Source organism: Triticum aestivum, chromosome 3A, assembly GCF_018294505.1.
Source record: "Triticum aestivum cultivar Chinese Spring chromosome 3A, IWGSC CS RefSeq v2.1, whole genome shotgun sequence".
NCBI lineage: Eukaryota > Viridiplantae > Streptophyta > Magnoliopsida > Poales > Poaceae > Triticum > Triticum aestivum.
The window spans coordinates 102,486,026-102,506,824 of record NC_057800.1 but is presented as its reverse complement, the minus strand read 5'-3'; the positions used below and the strand labels follow the sequence as shown (position 1 = coordinate 102,506,824).

The following is a 20,799-nucleotide window of genomic DNA, read 5'->3' as shown; positions in this document are numbered from 1 at the left end:
CGGTTCTGGCAGCACTCCGCGACGGTATGGTCATGGCTCGGATCTGGCGCGGTGGCCATGGACTGCGTGGCTCGATAGAGGTATGGGGTTGCGTGTGCGGCGTGGGAGCTGGCAGCACAGCTTGCTGGTGTGGATGGCCGCGCGTGGCCGCTGGGTCGTCCTGGTCTGGCCCGGCCAGATCTGGCCGCCTGGGCTGCGAGTGGCGTCGGGGCTCCTGTCACTATTGCTCCGGTGCTGGTACGCTGGGGCGGCGGCCCCAGGCTGCGGTGGACTCACCCTCTTATTCCCGGGGCGGAGGCGCGATGAGGAGGCTGGTCGGGCCCCACGATTGTGTGATGTGGTATCCCGGCGGTGGCATTGCACTCCCTGCCCGTGCGGGCGGGGGGGTTGTGGCGGGTGGATGCAGGCCCTGGTCTCCCTCGACCAAGGGTTGTGGTGGGCATGTCGGTTGGCGGCATGGTGGCATTCGGCTGCCCCCTCTTCACGGTGATGGCCCAAGGTCGCAGCTTTGCCCCCCTTCTAGTTTGCAGCGCTTCGGAAATTGATGGACACGGCCAAGGAGAAATCCTGCGCAGCTACGGTGACGCTTGTGGGCGTTGTCTCCTCCCTGGGGGTGTTGTCATGGCCGGCCATGTCCATCCCCTGTTCTAACACCGGAGGAAACCCTAGGCTCAGTTCGCCGGGCTAGTCAGCGGCGACGTCTCGACGCCGTTCCCTTCTTGGAGGCGCTGCCTAGGTGCTCAGGGTGCGTCCGGAGGAGCAGCTGGTGGGCTGCCTCGCTTGCCTCGGCAGTGAGTCTTGGGGTGTCAAGTTGTCATGTGTGGGTTGTCGCTATGGGCAGGTACATGCATGTAAAGCTTTGCTTTTAGACAAGAGCATGAACATTCTACGTGGAGTTTTTTTTCGTTCTTCTTCGACGACAATCATTAGGATGGGATCCCGGTTGGCAACCTGATATTAACATGGGATCCCGGTTGGCAACCTGAGATTAACATGGTGGACGTTGCTTATTTCTCTTGCCTCTTAGGCGTATTTGCTTCTTGTCTGTATTCAGACTCGTGCCTTCTTCCGTTGCACTGATTGATATAATGTTGGGCCATGTTGACCTCTATTTGGTGAAATATTTATGTATTGACATATGTATGCTCTATTGTATCTCGTATTCTTTTTTTAAGAGTAGTTGTATTTATTGTGATGTCCACCTTCTTACCAACATATGACACTTGCGTGTATGATATTCGTCATATATTGGGATGACCAATAAGCGCTTCTATCCATAGTGAAGATTGCAAAGTCTTTGTTGGGCTAGGACCACATGTTAACCGTTACATGTGGCTTCGGTGGCATGATGGCTGACATGGGAAGTGGCTATGGTGAGATAACATGGGTGGCATGAGAGGTGGCTACAGTGTACACATGGGTGGCATGGAGGTGCCTATGGTGGTAATGTGAGTGGCATGAGAGGTGGCTTCGGTGAAGATGGTGGCATAGATGGATCACAAGGCAATGTTCACAATGTGCCAAATGACAACGAGAAAGAAGACAATGAAGATCTTCAAGGCAATGTTCTTGAAGCCAATAAGGATTATCAAGCTAATGTTCACAACGAGCCAGGTGACAATGGAGAAGATGAAAATTGAGATGCCATGTTTATCTTTATGTTTATGTGCCCTTTTATTTGTGGGATAATGAACTATGTTTGCTATGATGCACTATGAGATCATAATTTTGCTATGTTAATTTGGAACTCTCTCCTATTCATATTACTCATCACTCAAACAAATGTATCTCATGTTTGTGATGATTTTGGTTTAAATATGCGCGGCTATAGTGTTGCTGTACGACTGGCCTATTTTTACATTATCTGTTGGAGCGGCTGTCGGGTGGCTGCCCTATTTTACATTACTAGCAATGCCTGTGCGGCGGCACACCGCGCCAGTTGATACCTTATGTGAGAAATTCTGTGTATGGTGATATTAAACTTTACCTGATAATTATTTGATTCATTATTCACCTTCTGTTTGTTCACTTTATTTTTATGTTATGGTGTATGTACAAAAATCATATTGGTACGAATGCTGAAATACTTCATACAGAAAAGCTTTATTGAACGAAAAGAGTTTGTACAATGTAGACACAGAGAATACATATTGATATTGCATGAAAAAAATTCAATTGTTGTATCCTTGTTCGACCACCCGCTGGATGTGTGTGCTGGTGATGAAATGATACAGAGCTCTGTTGATACTTTATGTTCAAACTATATACACTTGTGTGCTCGTGTGTCAGTTTTCTGACTATTTTATTGGTTGTTAGTTTGGACATCATTTCTTTAATCTGGCGTTTGAGAATCATTAATCTATAAAAGAAGATCAACCCGAAATTATCTGGAGTACATGTTCAAGGGCAATGATGTTGCTCTAGCACATAATAAATGATATGTATTATTAGGGAAAAAAACTTCTTACATTCAATCTCTGTCCAAACTAATACCATCCATGCATAACTCGTTGAATTCAGTTTGGAGTCATCTCTGTGGAATTCTGGATTATATTTCTGAAAGTATTACCTACAGTTCTAACTTGAAGCTTTTTAGGACATGGAAGTAGAAGGGAGAACCTGTACAAACAAAGCTTAATTTCCACCTGTTTTTCACACCATGAAACCAAATTTTCTCCTTAAATATGTGAAGCATCTAGCTAGTTCTGCATCTCTTCTATTATTCATGGTGAAGATGTTAGGTACCCACTCGCGAATTACTCCATTACAGGTATTTGAGTTCAGATACAAGGATTTGAGAGATGAGGAAGGAGGGAGGAGGAAGAACAGGAGGTAGGGGAAGGGAAGAGCCGCCGTTGCCTTTGCCTGATCCAAGCCCGGATGGCTGTTCGCTGTGCTTGGTCTGGATACTTGTAGTCTATCCTCCTTCGATTGGCATCCAGCCAGGCCCGGCCCATGAGCTGATGGGCTTGCTGCTTGGGCTGCTACTGGTGGAAATTGGGTCGCTGACAGAAGACATCAAAAAAGAAATCTACCTGAATGCCATGATAACATAACTACCTCTGATAGATCACATGATACAGACTTGTTCAAAACTGATTTCATGGACTGAATATAAACTATGTCCAAAGGTACCATCTTGACGAAGTGAAATTGTTTAAAAGTTATTGTTGGTTAGGAATGTAAATAATTGTATATAATAGTGATGATTCTGTTCCAGATCAAAAATAATAATAGGGTAAACCCAACATTTCGTGCACATTTCTGAGCAAAAAATCTCAGGTATGCACCGACTTTACATGTACTGGTGTCAACCTCTATGATCTCATCCTCGGCTCTTCTTGAGTAATTGGAGACGGACACATGGCTAGAATAAAAAAATACTGGAGCTTTTAAATGGGGAATAAAGGCTAATTACCGAAACAAATTTTCTGAAGGAACTCAAGCTGAGTATTGCATCAAATTTCCTGCGGACATTGCGACTTGGACCTGAAGCATTTCCCGTCCTTGGTATTAACGCTCAACTGGCAGGGAACTTGAGCACGCCAATTAAAATAAACACTGATGACCCACAATTGATCAACAAAGCCCCTTTCTTCACATGGAAAACGAACAAAGATTACAGGCAAGATCAAGAAGAAGCTAATAGTAATGTATCACACAAAGAAGGAAAATTACTTTTTGAGTTCTGATGAATGAATTTCGCAATTAAGAATAAACAAGATAGAGATGCACTGCCACTGATATAGAGCAAACAAACAGAATTATTCCGGATCGGTTAATTAGTTTATGCTCATTGGCTTACTGGTGAGGATATAAAGACTAATAAGGTGATGAGGAATTAATAGTCAGTTAATCATCATGGGGACACGTACACTATCTCACACAATCCATTTGAGATGTAAAAACACCTCAAATAATTAGTCGCTCTGCTTTCTTCCGCTTCACATCTCTACTATTCAAGTCCTACTATTGAGTATCGACTAATCCCAGTTTTGAAATGCCAACTCAATACCTGATGGGTATTGTGTCATGATTGAGAAACTAAAACAACCTTGCCTTATACTAACCTCCTGAATCAAGACCCAGTCTCGATCTTCCTGGCTTGCACTTAGTCTGCATGACCATGCTCATGTCCACTGCATCATATGGAAGGGGATCAACGTCAGCTGCTCCATGAACCATCGGACTCAAGAAGCAACAGCAATCCGAAAAATATCAATCAGTGCAAACATATTGTTGACTTGTACACTAGCTGCAGCAGAACACATATTATCAGTCAGGAAGCCGAACACAAAATAAAAAAACAATAGAGCAAACCTATAACATGTATACCTACATGATTAGAACTTTTCTTGTTTAGTAACCAAATTTCAGCAAGAGAATATATTGACATACTCATGCTTAGGAGTTTCCCAAATTTTGCAGTCTGGTGCACAACATTCAAGTTCTGAAACTTGCAACCTCTGGGCTGCCCTTTATATTGAAGAGGCAGTGATTTTACAGTGGTTATACACGGTTTATATAGTTAAGACTTTCTAGGCGTAAACATTACAATAATTTGAACACTGACTAAGCAAGATTGTAAATCATAGAAGTGAGTGGTCGGATAAGCTTGCATCCTGGTTGTTCCTTCTTTGCCTTCTCTGTTTTGCTCTGTTCTGAAAATTCTGAATTTTGAACATTTGCAAGCTTCTGAATCGAACTTCTTGCAGGTAGCTTCATGTTTCAGGCATCAGGTCAGACTTGGGGTTAGGCTGGTCATCAAATTTGATGCAAACACATCTGGCAACACACAAGCCTAGAACGAAGCACCCACACACGCACAAAGGTACACATCATCACACATGCTGCAGCGGCAGCACGCGACCCGCGCACACACGTGACGCAGCAGGAGGCCCCCCAAAGGCAGAAGCACGCGACGCAGCGTGGGCGACAGGGCAGTCGACGTAGAGAGAAGAAGAGGCAGCCATCGCGTAATCGTCATCCTGCAGTTGACGCCGAGGCGGAGGGGCAAGGAGCAGGGGCGCCTCGGCATGTCGGCTATGAAGAATTTCTCGCTTCCAATGCTTCCATGCAGCATAAACGCGCTGAACATTCCGCATAGGAGTAAGTGGAACTGATCAACAACCAAAAATGTAAATCAACAGTAAAGTTCACAATAATCAAGGAAGGGAAAGAAAAAATAGGACTGGAAGGAAGGGAGCCATACCGACGACCGGAGTCTACAACATGTGCTTGGATGTGTAGACGCACCGCCAGATAACGACCTCGTCTGAGCCCTTCTTGCGCCGCTGCTTGACGTGGATAGTCTGGCCATCGAAGAACGCATCGACCATCCTGGGAGGTCCGTGATACACGGAAGAACAACCGTGGAAATAGGCACGGGAAGCAATGACTCACATAAGTACGATCAAGGGGTACATCGATATATGGCCACGACGACGGTTCCAGCCGGTCGTTGGCTCGCCAAGCCAGGATGTGGGGCGCGCTCGATCCGAAATCACCACATCTCGGGAGTACGGGACAACCGCCCAGCCCGTCTTTCACGTGCTGGTCGAGGGCCGCCGCCGCCCGGATGCGTAAGACGGCTTGAGGCTGGACATGGCGTTGAGGCTAGGAGGCCGTGTCGTGGAAGAGCCGCCTCCCTGTCCACATGGTTTCCAGCCGTGACCTCCTCTATCAATAAGAGCCTCACTCTTTCTCTTGCTGCGCCTACCAGCCCTCTCATCGCCGCCGCCAAGCACCGCGCAAAACGGATGCACAACGCCGGAAGAGGAAGCGCCATCCGAGGGAGAACCACCTCCAATGTGGTCGCGCTCGCCGGGCAAGAAGTGGAACGAACCTGCGGAGGTGGAGAATTGGGGTAGATGGAGAGGCAACGAGAGGGGGGGCTGTAGGGATGGTCTTGATGGCGGGAGAAGAGCTTTTTATAGATACATACATATGGCGGTGGAAATCTTACGGGAGCCTTCAAGAGGGCTCGGTCCAGAGCGGCAAGGCGGTGGTCAATCACATCGGAAAGAGAGAGCAGTGGCGGTGGAGGGGTCAGCTGCAGGGATAGAGATGTGCGTGGGGTCTTCAAGAAGAAAACTGTCAAACCAGGAAACACGTAATCAAATCAAACGCACGCAGCATGTATCTAGGACGCTGCAAAAGGAATGTGGCACGTATCGTACCCCACAGATCCCGAACTGATGCACGTGTTAGCACTCCATTAGTTGATTTTGGCCGTGAGAAAAAAATCAAAAAAAAACCCTTAGAAATCGATAGGGGCACCCAAGAACACACACAACTAGATCTTACACGTTAACGAAATTTACAACGGAGGCCTACAGTCACACATGATTTCCACCACCCAGCATCCCAAACTAATGCACGTGTCCATACTCCATAGACCCCCAACCCCAATCAAACAAGTGGTGAAACGTGGTGGCGTAAACTTCCCCGGATATAGGGGCTTGGGTATTGGTTGGAGTTGAACGTTTCTAGTGATGTAAAAATCATTTTTTGGATGATGTATATTTTATTTTAATCACTTTTTAGTGATGTAAAAGACATTGAGATGCTCTAATGAGGATTGGCACTAAAGAAAACCCAACATGTATATTTTTTCTTCTTTCATTTCGGCAAGGGCACTCCTCCAACCTGTCCCAGGCCTATTAACCAAGGACTGGGATCAGGTGACATGCGCTACGGTGATATGCACGGTGACATGCGGCCTAAATTCATATTTAAATATTCATGATTTTTAGGGTTATCTTACTATGTGCTGTGAATATGCATGATTTTTTTCAAAAAAAATCGCAATGTTTAAATTTGAATTCAGGCCGCATGTCACCATAGCGTATGTCACCTGATCCCAGTCCAACCAAACAACCCAGCAGCCGCCGCCGCCGCTCGCCGAAGCACTGCCTCCGACGAATCCCCACCTCCGCCGTCATCCTGCTGCTATACAATCCCGCCTCCACATGCCCTCCAGCCACGGCTGTATCATTCCCGGTTCGTCACCGCATCTGACGACGAAGGCCGAGCGAATCCCCACCTCCACGCCATCCTCCGTCTCCTCGTGGTTCGCGGAGCTGGATTACTGAGCCTACTACTCTCTTTCGGGTTAGTTATGTTCTTCGGTCTCTCCGATTCGATTCAGTCCTGCAGAGGAGAACCAGCAGTGCTCGGAGTTCTTTGGGCAACCGGATCGATTCAAAGTCTGAACCTTTTTTGGGAGTGGCGTAATCGGAGCCGGATTTCCGTCACAGAATCAGCTCGCAGCAGAGGAGGGGAGACCACCCATAAGTACGCCCAAGAGCCTGCCTGGCCGTGCTCTCCGCGTGGCCCATCCAGGATTGCAACCTTCCAACAAGCATTTGTTGTTCTAAAAGAGCCAATTTGTTATCTCCAATGGGTGGTACCTGTAGCGTATCCAAGATTTCGAGTCTAGCCATCCACAGGAGGAATCTGCGTTCTCTGGTCTTCATCAGAGTGCCTAAGCTGCTAGGTCTTCTTCCTTCCGGTTGTCCGACGAAATTCCTCAAAGAAGATATCCATGGACCACCGATGGAGGTTGCAGTTGTCGAATTACCAGTGCTGCCACAAGATGTCCTGATGTCCATATTTGCACACCTGGAGATCCCTGACCTGATGCGTGCCAGCTCGGTCTCCTCCTCGTGGCGCTCCGCGTATTCCAGCCTACGCAACCTTGAGCAGTACCAGCAGCGCCAGACGCCGTGCCTCTTATACACATCTGAATCTGCTGGTGAAAGAGTTGCGTGCCTCTACAGCCTCTTGGAGAAGAGGTCATACAAGTTGACTCTCCCGGAGCCACCTATTCGCAGCAGGTATCTGATTGGGTCATCAAATGGCTGGCTGGTTACTGCTGATGAGAGATCCGAGATGCATATATTCTCAATCCCATCACATGTGAACAGATCGCTCTCCCGTCGGTGATCACCATCGCGCACGTGACTCCTGTTTTTGATGAAACAGGTGCCTTATGTAAGTGCATTTACTCTCATGACACAGCGGAGCACCGTAGTACCACCGGCCCTCAACTCGTTGATCTTGGCGAGCTGCGACACTACCTCCAGAAAAAAGGCATTTGTATTTTATGATGCATCTGCAGGAGGCTATATCGTGGTGCTTATTCACAATCCAGATGGGCAGCTCTCATTTGCTTGGTTAGGGGATGACAAATGGACCTGGCTGAAACCACATTGTTTTTTTCAAGACTGCTTGTACAAAGACGGTAAGTTATATGTAGTGACATTGCTAGGAGAAATTCATGTCTTCGATCTCAGAGGCCCTGTGGTCACAACAAAGGTAATTAGAGGTTGCGCAGATAATTACAGTTGTCGAACAATTTACATTGTTCAGGCTCCATGTGGGGATCTTATGCAAGTTTTTAGATCCCAAGATGTGGTTGATTATGATCCACGTGCTGACAATGCAACACATGTGCACTATACTGACAGGATAAAAATATTTAAAGTTGAGACTATGGCTGAAAAAGTTATGGAAATAAATAGCTTGATGGATCATGTGTTGCTGGTTGGGCTGAACCAATCACTTTGTCTCAGTGCTGAAGAATTTCCACAGTTGAAGGCAAACACCGTCTACATTGCTGACGACCACGAGTATCTAAACTATTACAAGAATAACCGTCGTGACATTGCAGCTTTTGACTTGACATATAACAGTAGTGAGGAACTTGTCTCCCCTCAGCTTTGGTCCAACTGGCCTACTCCCATATGGATAACCCCCAGTCTTACAAAACCGCATCTAACATTGGACAGACAATGAGTTTTCTTCATGTCCAGATAATATAATTGTATAGCAGATATAATGAAAATGTTTTGTATGGAAGGAAAAGAGAATAAGTTATGATCATTATTTTGAGGAAATTACAGTTGGCAAGAGTCGGGGGTTTAAAAGCCAGCTGTAAGCTCTGCATCAAATAGTGCATATTCCTTTGTTGCTTAAGATTGGCTGCATGGAGAAGATAAATGCGACATGTATTATAGTCTTATAGATAAGCTACATGTTACGGACAGGTATTGGGGGCAACACTATAGCCGCAGGCCCAGGCCTGTAACACAGTCCGTAACCACAATACCAACAGGTGGGCCTTAGGCAGGCACATGGCTAATCCTTGGCGGCCAAGAAGTCCAAGTTTATCCTTAGAAAATATATTTCTATTAGGAAGTTGTCTTTACTTTCCAAACGGTTAGGATCTGGTTTGCTTTCCAAGTTTTGTGATATCTCTGATCTATATAAAGAGAGGATAGTCTGTATTAGGATAATCAATGAATAAATAAAGAAAATTGCCCCAAACTGAGAGTTCAGAGCCTCCAGCGCCACGGCAGGGGATGAGCCCCTACGTGCGCCTAAGGGCGAACCTCACTATCCCCTCCGATCAGATCCCAATTCCCACCTCCAACTCCACGCACGTAACATCTTGGTATCAGAGAGGACTTTCCTCGACCACCCACCACCAATAGCCACCATGGGCGAACCCATCACCACCGAAAACCTAGAATCAATGTTGTCCAATTTTTTTCCCCTTTTCTGCCTGACCTCAAAGCACTACCTGAGTTGCGGTCTGATGTCGCAGCATTGAAGGAACAACTAGCGGCTGCTAGGGTGTCCATTGACCTTCTGGAGAAGGGAGGATCCAACAAGGCACATAGCAAAGATGAAGATGAGATTGACAACACAGCTGTTGGTGCTGCACTGGCTGCACCGTTGCCCTACAGGGAGGAACGGCGTGCTGCTCCAAAGTTCCACAAGTTGGAATTCCCTACCTATAACGGGGAGGGCGACCCGTTGCCTTGGTTGAACCGTGTCGAGCGCTTCTTCAAGGGCCACCAGACGGAGGACAAGGAAAAGGTGTGGATGGCCTCCTATCACCTAACCGATGATGCTGCACTATGGTACAGCTGTTTGGAGATGATGCATGGCCCATGGCCAAAGTTTGCCAAATAGCTGCACCGCAGTTTTGGGCCGACGATCAGGACTAGTCGGCTGGCGGAAATTAAACACTTGAAACAAACAGGCTCTGTACGCGACTACAAGAAGCAATTCCTAACTCTTGTTTGCAGGTGCGAGTCTCTCTCAGAAGAGCAACAGGTCGAGTTGTTCATTGCTGGGCTACGCAAGCCTATCCGTACTGATGTGGACTTACAGTACCCATCGAACCTTGAGGATGCCATGAGCTTAGCACTCTCCTATGAGCAGCGTTGTCTTACAGATGATAAGGACACAACCACACCACTCCCGGGCACGATGTTGTCGTCCAAAGCAACCAAGGCAACAACAACGGTGGCTGTTTCCCTACCCAAACAGCCTGCTGCTGTCCCAGCCGGACAACCCCTCCCTGCTAGGCAATTCAAGAAACTTACCCCAACAGAGATGGCCGACCGGCGCGCTAAAGGGTTGTGCTTTAATTATGACGAGAAGTACGCTCGTGGTCACCGTTGTGCCTGGCTTTTTTGGATCGAGGTGCCTGATGGGGAAGACAATGACAACGTTGATCCTGACACAATTGAGAAAGTGTTCGCCCTGGTAGCATCTGACACTACTGCGAGAGGTCCAGGAGCGTCAACCAATGACATGCCAACCATCTCGGTGCGTACACTCATGGGTATATGCACTGGCAAGACCATGCAGCTACATGTCGAAGTTGCTGGAGGCCGTCTCAGGGCTCTAGTGGACTCTGGATCCACACATAATTTTCTAGCTGAGGAGGCAGCCAGTCGCATGGGAATTTCCCTTGAACAACGACATGGGGTTCAAGTAACCGTGGCTAACGGGGACAAAGTTTCAAGTGCTGGATGTGTGCAGGGCCTCTCGCTGGATGCCCTTGGCGAGTTGTTTGTCATTGACTGTCATGCCATTTCTTTGGATGGTTTCGACTTGGTACTTGGCGTCCAATGGTTGGGCGCACTAGGGCCCATACTTGGGACTTTGAGCACTTGACCATGTCATTCGATCACCAGGTTATTTGGCGCAACATCAACATGTCTGAAGGGCCACTGCATGTCCATGCATGTGCCACCGATGACCACATGGCCATACTTCTGGAAGGGTTCAAGGCTCTATTTGATAAACCATGTGGCTTACCACCGGTGCACATGTGCGACCACCGCATTCGGCTCCTGCCAGGAATGACTCCTATTGCAGTTCTCCCATACCGTTACCCTCAGCTTCAGAAGGATGAGATTGAACGCCAATGTGAGGATATGCTTCAGCAAGGTCTCATCCGGGAAAGTAACTCTGAATTTTCTTCCCCGGTGATTCTTGTCAAGAAACAGGATGGCACATGGAGGTTTTGCGTGGACTACCGCCAACTTAATGATGGTACTGTCAAGGATAAATACCAGATTCCGGTTGTCGACGAGCTCCTAGATGAGCTCAATGGTGCTTCGTTCTTCACCAAGCTTGATCTCCGCAGTGGGTATCATCAGGTTCGCATGCACAAGCCAGATGCCAAGATGACTGCCTTCCGCACGCATCACGACCATTACGAGTTTTTGGTGATGCCTTTTGGCCTCACCAACGCACCAGCCATGTTCCAAGCCTTGATGAATGTTGTTCTTTGTCCTTTTCTTTAGAAATTTGTACTTGTTTTCTTTGATGATATTTTGATCTACAGCAAGTCTTGGACAGAACACCTTTGTCATGTTCGTGCTGTCTTGCTTCTCCTCCAGCAGCATCAGCTATTCCTGAAGCGTTCCAAGTGCTTCTTTGGTGAACGCAAAGTGGCCTATTTGGGCCATATCATCTCAGCAGACGGCGTCGCCATGGACCCGGCCAAGGTGGAAGCGGTGGAGGCATGGCCAAAACCACGAAGTGTCCGCGCCCTTCGCGGGTTTCTTGGGCTTGTTGGGTATTATCACAAGTTCATCCAGGACTACGGAGTGCTCTCAGCTCCACTCACCAAGCTCATCAAGAAAGAAGGCTTTGTGTGGTCCATGGAGGCTGACGTGGCCTTTCGCACACTCAAGCGGGCACTCGCAGCAGCACCTGCCTTGCAGCTACCAGACTTCAACTCTCCATTCTTGGTGGATTGTGATGCCTCTGGCACGGGCTTTGGAGCCGTGCTACACCAAGGGGGCAGACCTCTTGCTTTCTTCAGCAGGGCGGTGGCACCATGCCATGCCAAGCTAGCAGTGTATGAGCGTGAGCTAATTGGATTGGTGAAAGCTGTTCGACATTGGAGGCCGTATTTGTGGGGCCGAAGCTTCAAAATAAGAACAGATCACTATAGCCTGAAATATTTGCTTGACCAGCGCCTCTCCACCATTCCGCAACATCAATGGGTAAGCAAGCTGCTGGGATATGACTTCACTGTGGAGTATCGACCAGGCCGTCAAAATACAGTGGCAGATGCTCTCTCTAGGCGACACGAGGAGGAGCTAGGGGCTGTCTTCGCTCTCTCATGCCCTCAGTTTCAACTTTTTAATGATTTGCGCCAGGAAATTGCCACTAGTGCCGACCTCACAGCGCTGCGTGAATCCATTGAAGCAGGGGTGGCTGCAGGGCCTTGGAGTGTCACCGACGGCCTCATTCTCCATAAAGGTCGGGTCTACATCACAACAACCTCAGTTTGCCTCCCTGCAATCTTGGCAGATGCCCACGACTCCGGTCATGAGGGTGTTCAGAAGACACTTCACCGATTGCGTGCCAATTTTTACATTCCTCGCATGCGAGCAGTGGTGGAGGAGTTTGTGCGGTGTTGTGTCGTGTGCCAGTGCAACAAGACTGAGCATCTGCATCCCGGTGGCCTTCTCCAACCCCTTCCAGTCCCTCAACATGTTTGGACAGACATTTCCATGGACTTTGTGGAGGGCCTGCCAAAAGTGGGTGGTAAGTCAGTCATTTTGACTGTTGTTGACCGTTTCTCGAAATATAGCCACTTCATTGCTTTGGGGCATCCATACTCTGCTAGCTCTGTTGCCAAGGCCTTCTTTGATAACATAGTCCGTCTACATGGATTTCCCACGTCCATTGTGAGCGACCGTGACCCAGTATTTACCAGCAATTTCTGGACCGAACTTTTCCACCTCGCTGGTGTCAAACTACAACTCAGTTCTGCATTCCATCCCCAAACTGACGGACAAACAGAAGTGGTGAACCGCATCATTGGCATGTACTTGCGGTGTTTAGTGGGCGATCGTCCTAAACAGGGGCTTCGCTGGCTTCCATGGGCTGAGTTCTGCTACAACTCATCTTTTCAGTCTGCCCTGAAAGCTACTCCTTTCGAGGTGGTATATGGGCGCCCGCCTCCGACGCTTGTGTCTTATGAGCCAGGCCTTGCAAAAGTAGCAACTGTGGACCGTGCCCTCTCAGACCGTGACGAGTTCCTCATTGACATAAGAGATCGCCTTCTCCAAGCTCAGAATACCATGAAGATCCAGCATGATGAGAAACACCGTGACATTGCCTTCACCATTGGCGACTGGGTCTGGCTTCGCCTTCAGCATCGGCCCGCGACATCCTTGAGTGCGCACAACAATGCCAAGCTCGCTCCACGATACTTTGGACCATATCAAATTCTTGAGCGCATTGGTGAGGTGGCATACGGTTGCAGCTTCCACCTCATGCACGGATTCATGATGTATTCCATGCGGTGTTCCTCAAAAAATATCATGGTCCACCCCAGATACCCCTCCTGCATTATCGGACATCTTACATGGCAGGGTGGTTCCAACTCTGGCTATTGTACTTTGTTCACATTTGTTCAAGGGAGTCCCTAAAGTATTGGTGCAGTGGCAGGGTGCTGATTCGACAGCTACTTCATGGCTGCCCCTGGAAGACTTCAAGCATCGTTATCCAGATTTCCAGCTCGAGGAGGAGCTTTTTCTCCAGGTGGGCGGAAGTGTTACGGACAGGTATCGGGGGCAGCATTATAGCCGCAGACCCAGGCCTGTAACACAGTCCGTAACCACAATACCAACAGGTGGGCCTTATGTAGGCACATGGCTAATCCTTGGCGGCCAAGAAGTCCAAGTTTATCCCTAGGAAATATATTTCTATTAGGAAGTTGTCTTTACTTTCCAAACGGTTAGGATCTGGTTTGCTTTCCAAGTTTTGTGATCTCTCTGATCTATATAAAGAGAGGATAGTTTGTATTAGGAGAATCAATGAATAAATAAAGAAAATTGCCCCAAACTGAGAGTTCAGAGCCTCCAGCGCCACGGCAGGGGACGAGCCCCTACGTGTGCCTAAGGGCGAACCTCGCTATCCCCTCCGATCAGATCCCAATTCCCACCTCCAACTCCACGCACGTAACACTACAAATGTATGTAATTTTCTTTGAATGCACCTTAGTGGCATGTTTATGTATATTATAGTGGGGTTAAGGTTTTGAGAACTATAATTCACGTCACTTGCTGGTGGATGTGAAGTGGCTATTTAGAAATTTAATTTACACAATGATCTTATTTTTGGGGTCAAAAGCTGCATATTCCTATGTTGCTTAGATTAGGTGTCACCCAATTTACTATAAGGTCAGGCCGACCTTTCCTTTTCAGTTTCACCTTCCTGCTTTATACAATAGCGTGTGGGCTTATGTATGGCAACAATGAGATTAAGTTTGTGTTACAGGAAAAACACACAACTAGTTTGGAGATGAAGGTCTTCACATAAATGGCCATAGGACAGGCAGATCATGATGTTTTTGGCATCTTCATCAGTACTTTGATGGGGAATTATAAGGGCATGTTACTGCCTTTTTTGCTTGTCTATGTTTAGTTTATTTTTCTTTTGACTCTAGCAGCACCCTATTTTCTGTGATCATTCACTTCGCTGCATCCGTTAATGATCCACGGTGAGCATCAATACATTTCCTCACACTGGCCTTTCTCCAGAAAATATGATAAGCCATGCGGGCAACATTCCGAGAATATACATCTCTACTGCTGAATTTCTTGAAAAGAGGAATTATCTTTTCACTTGCTTAACCATACTTTATTTATGCATTATCATTGGTACATTCCTGCAGTCAGTGCAATCCAGATAGATGTAACAGAGGCACCTACTTATGGTGGCTCCATCAATCTATCAATCTATCCCCATTTGTCTCTGTTTGCGCTGTAGTTCCGAACTGCGGTTAATTGTGTAAGCAAGAAGAAGGTGGCAATTTAGGCAAGTGATTCATCTATTCTATTTGTTGTGAAAATATTGTTGAAGTGCGTATCTGTTAGTGCTATTTTTGCATCAGCAATCCATCAATGCACTCTTCTTTATTAATACGGTAATCGATTGTATGCTTTTAGCCGTATTGGAGAACACTCATTTTAAACACAGGGATAGTTGCTCATTGACTTCAAGCGATCTTGCTTAATGTAGTGAATGCTATTGCACGACTCCACACTGTGTTGCAAGCTTGATGTTGAAGACATTCAGAAGGCAAAATAATCAACCTAAAGGATCTGATCCTTCAACTTTAAAGAACTTCGCAAATCACTCAGTAATGGCAGAGGCTTGTGATTGCTCACCAAGTCTTCAATCATCAGTATTTGGTTCAGAATATCAGTAAAAGTGGAAACCCTCAGATGTGAGGTGCAAGAATCTGAGACGAGTAGGTTCGATGCTGCTGACCTTGCAATGTCAAACAGGAGAAGTTTGAGCCAGAAGGATAGACCAATGATCTTCGGCTTTGGCCCTTGGTCTTTCTTTTGGCCTGTAAAAAATATTCTATTTTTTAGGGGCAACCTTTTTCTATCTTTTCAATATATTGAAACGCAAGCTGCCAAGGATAAGAATTTTCTTCCATATCGGATTAAAAATGTTCGCAGAATCTAACAATAATCTGAACGTGCCAACACCAGTAAACAAAAACAGTTAACTTATATTGTGCAGCTGTCAAATTCTCAATTGACTGTGTCTGCAATCCTTGGTATATGTCAAGGTCATATTTCTAAGACAAGCTTTTTAATCTTAATTTACCATTAGCACAGGACCTCTGTTGATGGAAGAAGCATATCAAATATCAATTTTGATTGTGTAATAAACCAGAACCTCTGTCAATGGAAAGTTCAGACATGAACCAACCAAGAAGCAGCACTAGAGAAGATACTTAAAATACATAGAGCAGTTTTCTCTTCTTTTGGAAGTTCCTTTTATTGTACTCCCTCCGTCCTATAATATAAGAGTGTATTAGTGTCAAAAACACTCTTATATTATGGGACAGAGGGAGTGTATTGTTTCGACATATCTACTAGTCATCTTGAGCCACATCGCTCCTATTTAGCAGAATATGAGCTATCTTCGTGTATGTTTCTTCCTTGGGTTTATCTTCTTCCTAGTAGCGGTCTTTTGGAGGAGAAGCAACTGCAGAATTGTCCTTGCAAGGCTAACCATTGCTCCTTCAGCAGTCTACTGACAGTAGGGAACACGACTACTTATGGTCCATTACTATTCTGAAAATCTGTGGAGGAAATCCAAATGTCTGCCGGCATATTTTCTTACTTCTTCTCATATAAAAAGAACAAGCTTCAGTTCACAGTGACATGAAGGCATCAGACAGACAAGCCTGCAGAAGCTAAACAAAGTTCAGGTTAGATGTGAAACATTGATAAAATAGTACTCCCTCGGATCCATAATAAGTGTCGCAGTTTTAAACTAAGGTTGAACTAACCTTAGTCCGAAACTGCGACACTTATTTTGGATCGGAGGGTGTAATATTCATTGAAATTGCGAGAAGAACACGTGGAGGAAAACAAGGCAGGGGTGGGGGAGGTATGAACATTCTGCTCATCCAACTCAAAGTTTCCTCATCGCCACCGGAGCCCATCTTTTGAAAGCATCTGTCGATGCCATCCAACACACACACCAAATTCTCAGCAGCGGCTTCTCATTGATTTGCTCCTCCTGCAAAGCATGAATCGATCTGAAAACAAAGTGAACAACGGTGTTAGGATAATTAGGTATAAAATATGCTGACAGCAAGACATTTCTTGTGTCTCAGTTCCACATAGCCCCTACAAACCACTGAAATCCCAGCCAATACTGGTTTTTGAGTTATGTTGCTGAAACCATTCACCCAGCGCTCAAACAATTCACTAAGACCGGATGGCTTTCCACATATCAAGCCAGCAGACACCGGGAAAAAACCATGTGATCTTCTGATTCTGGAGCAAAAAGGACAACCTTTATTACCATGCTACCACCTTTATCCTTGGTAAGAATTCAGTTTTTGAATACTTAAAGAAAAGGACCAGTTGATCTCAAATGAGCACTCACATTCCAAATGAAATTGAGGAGAAGACACCTCCTGGGATTTTAAACAGAATCACATGCTACCACATGTCCACAGGACGGCATCAGGATGAATGGATGATCAGTAAAGAAAACACAGAATACTTCCTTGGCACTTCTTACCATGTCCTGCAGGTTTCACCCCAAGCTGACCTTAAACAGAAATACCCATCCTCGACATTCAACAATTCTCCTAGAAACAGTCAAACCTACGGTAAACTGTGACCAGGTGATACACATGTAAAACTCATAACCAATAAGTGAATGTCACCATGATCAAACCGACGCTTGTTACCATCTCCCCCATGTAAATAACATTCCAACAAACATATTTCGATCGATCAAAGTAAAGATAACTAACACAGTAGCTGCAGGACATCATCCAAGAAAACCATTTTCTCAACAACATGATTGCACTAGGCTCACAGTTTGTCTATTGACATCACTCTCACACGACATGTCAACCCATCATCCAACAGTTCATCTCTTAGTAGCTTTTATTAGCAGACCATGTGGTTCTTCAATCTCAGGACATACTTGCAGACACCTTTAGCTGCTGCAAATCTTCCCAACAGATTGTACTACACCCTACCTTGACAAAACCTGTCATACTGCAACTCTGGCTTGGTCTACATTAACAATAACAGAAGTTAGTATCAACTATCACATCATTTCTTTCAGCATGCACATGAGAAGGAGTCACCTTACCTCCCAAATACTTGTGCAATATGACCTGTATAACTGCTGATGTTCAGAGCTGCGGAACCGTACATAATTCTTCACCACATTTGACACCTGGAGTGTTGTGGCAATTGAAATGATAGAGCATCTGCAGGTCAAAACTCAGTTATGCTCAAGAAGATGAAATAAGCTACTATTAATTCATTAGTGATTAACTTACATTCCCAGAACGTACTATTGCATTTCCATGTCTCCAGGGCTCTTCAAAAAAACATACAGTGCACAACTCATATCCAAGTGGAAGCTTCATTCTAGCTTCACAAAACTCTTTATACCTCCTCTCATTCTGGTAAGGATCCTCATCCTTGTCAACCTGTTAGCATAACACAAGAGAGTTTAACAGGAAACAACAAAGGAACAAACTAGGAAACAGAGTTTTTCACTTAAGTACAGTCATTGGCAAGTTACTTGGCTGAAGAGCAAGTATTTACTCACTGGATAAATAGGAGCCGGAGGAAAACATCGGGGCGCTTCCTTCTCGGCATAGTGTCTCTTATTCATGTCCAGGTTGCCAAAGGTGTACAGAATAGCCTGACCCCGTGTAGGACGCTTGGGCGGTGGGTGATTGTCTTGGTACCCAGGAAGCTGTAGATTATTTGGGTGAGGTTCTAGTTTCGACTGAAAACAGGTTAATTACTCTAGGAGGTGAAGGAAGCGGCTGAGAAGAAGGCGGGTGATGAGGAGGGGCTGGCGGCAGGGTGAGCGTGGAGGCTCAGATAGCTGATCCGGCGGGACAAACACCATTGTTTGCACCGACTGAAGAACTGAGATACTCCCTCCGTTCTAAATTACTCGTCGCGGAAATTGGATGTATCTGAAACTAAAATACATCTAGATACATCTATCTCTGTGACAAGTAATTTGGAACGGAGGGAGTACTTTTTTAAACGAACAAGTAAAAAGTATGGGCAACAGTCTCTTTTTGCAGTGATCGGACGTTATGCATTAGAATTTCAAATTGACCTTGTCTGGACAGATGTTTAGAAAATACAATTAGATAATAGGCGCATGTATATTTCCGTGGACTAGTACGCGGATGAATACGGTGTTTTAGGGGCCAGCGTTAGAGATGCCTTAAGCTTTTATTTTAGATGAAGACTTAAAAAAATATCTCTACAGGACCCGCACACATCATATCCGTTTGTTCCATCCGCCGTCGCGACGCACTGTCTGTGTATCCCTGCTTCCGTCTGCTAGAGCCGCCGCGGCCGGGAGAAGTTGACATCAACCTGTAGATGTCAACTTTAGCTACTTTATATCGTGCAGATTTTCCAGAGTATTTTGGTGGATTTTCTGCAGACTCTGAGGGAGTAGAAACAAAGTGTGACGTCAACCTGTAGGGAGAAGTTGGCATTGACCCGTGGGAGTTGTGTATGTTTTTCTGAGAGGTAATATCACCGCGAGTCATAAAACTTGTGCTTGATGTTCAGTTTAGTGCTAAAACTTTAAAAATACGGATTTAGAGTCATCCAACTTGCGTTCTCGTGCAAATACGGTCACATCACTCGTATTTAGACATATTCGTGCTTATGTGGCACGCCAACATGGCTATGGCCCACCTGTCAGTGACTGGAATGGCTTTTTTTTGCGAGATAGTGACTGGAACAGCTTGACGTGTATCTTTTTCGCAGAAACACCCCTTGGTCTGTATTTAAATAAGCAGAAGCCCCTCAATAACATGGTGGGTCCCACTTGAAAAATGAGAATAAAAAGTGCATGCGGGCATTTGAAATCATGCTAGCAAACCACTGCAGTACCTACATAGTCGTGCCTATAAAGAGGTGCACTTGTTTTTACATTAGTAGACATAATTTCTTTTCCCCACAAAAAAAGACACAATTGTTTTTTTCTAGATACCTTTTTTTCACGGTTCGGTCAAAAGCTGGATACAGGACAATCTCGGCCTTTTTCATAAAAAAATTAAATTGAAAAACCACATCAAAATGTATAATGTTTAACCCATAACATACAAAACTTCATGAGCGAGTTTTTCTTTTTTATTCCTTTTTTTCCGGAAGGCGCCGGAAAATCTGGGTTCCAAAATATCTTGTCAATTCCATTTTTTAGCCTGAAACTTCGAAATGAATTAACGTATAAATATATTTGGTTTAACAAAAAAAACGTCAAAGAGAAAAAGAACCTGAATACGAGTAGTTGTCGTGGGCAATATATAAAACCCAGCGTTTCTCTTTATGGGGACTAATAGCTACTGGCGAGGGCACGACTAACGGGGGCGCGCGGAGGAACACAGGGGTGTGGTGGCGGGTTCGACTCCGAGCAGAGCGAGGACGAGGTCGAGGACTACGCGGTGGATCCCAGCCAGAGCTCGCGAGCGCGGTGAATGTCGAGCGCGTGGGAAGACGCGGCTGCGGCCTCTGTGCCGGCGAGCGCAGCACGAGTGAGCGGGCGAGCGGGCTGGCAGGCGCGGGTGCGCGGGTGAGCTCGGCTACTGCTGCTGCACCTTGGTGAGCACTGATGCGGCGCGGCTAGAGCGCGAGCTCGCGGGCGGGAGAGGCGTAGGCGTGGGGGCGCAATCGAAGTGCAGACGAACGTTTTGGTGATGGTCGGCCGTGTTGGGCGCCTCCAACAAAAGTCGGACGCAACCATCCATTGTCACCTCAGACGATATCCGGACAAAACGGACATCCATTTACGGTCGTGCGATGAAGTTGCCTAAGGACACCCAGTGGGTCAATTGATCTTATTGATCAAGACAAACTTGATAGCACTGACGGCAGGTTTAATCAATTTGTCACTCACTATGCGCTGGGGCTTTTATTTTAAAGCAGTTTAGTTTTA

At 46.2% G+C, this 20,799-nt stretch overlaps 2 protein-coding genes and 1 long non-coding RNA gene across 3 annotated transcripts; 1 reads left to right on the top strand and 2 right to left on the bottom strand.

Annotated features, from left to right (window-relative positions):
* Window positions 1-3,919: 3,919 nt before the first annotated feature.
* Window positions 3,920-6,944, bottom strand: LOC123056829 (uncharacterized). The gene is made up of 5 exons (XM_044480085.1): window positions 6,857-6,944; window positions 5,966-6,093; window positions 5,720-5,845; window positions 5,213-5,616; window positions 3,920-5,090 (listed from the first exon to the last, which is right to left on the bottom strand). The coding sequence occupies exons 1-5, from the start codon at window positions 6,942-6,944 to the stop codon at window positions 4,802-4,804; spliced, it is 1,035 nt and encodes a 344-aa protein (XP_044336020.1). The 3' UTR covers window positions 3,920-4,801.
* Window positions 6,911-9,319, top strand: LOC123058039 (F-box protein KIB4). The gene is given in 3 exon segments (XM_044480874.1): window positions 6,911-7,899; window positions 7,902-8,087; window positions 8,089-9,319. Coding segments are annotated over 3 exon segments (1,395 nt in total). The 5' UTR covers window positions 6,911-7,401; the 3' UTR covers window positions 8,800-9,319.
* A 6,660-nt stretch (window positions 9,320-15,979) lies between these two features.
* Window positions 15,980-18,921, bottom strand: LOC123058038 (uncharacterized). Its single transcript, XR_006427048.1, has 5 exons — window positions 18,436-18,921; window positions 18,161-18,313; window positions 17,968-18,088; window positions 17,245-17,888; window positions 15,980-17,132 (listed from the first exon to the last, which is right to left on the bottom strand). It is a non-coding gene; the product is annotated as an uncharacterized lncRNA (long non-coding RNA).
* Window positions 18,922-20,799: the final 1,878 nt, after the last annotated feature.

Bases quoted from the DNA above. Each gene is read 5' to 3' on its own strand.
- LOC123056829 (XM_044480085.1), bottom strand. From the start codon at position 6,944: ATGACGGCGGAGGTGGGGATTCGTCGGAGGCAGTGCTTCGGCGAGCGG. The intron at 6,094-6,856 runs GTGACATACGCT...CTGGTTTGACAG, and splicing joins TTTGGTTGGACTGGGATCAG to TTTTCTTCTTGAAGACCCCA. The intron at 5,846-5,965 runs GTAAGATTTCCA...CCACCTCCGCAG, and splicing joins GAGCCCTCTTGAAGGCTCCC to GTTCGTTCCACTTCTTGCCC.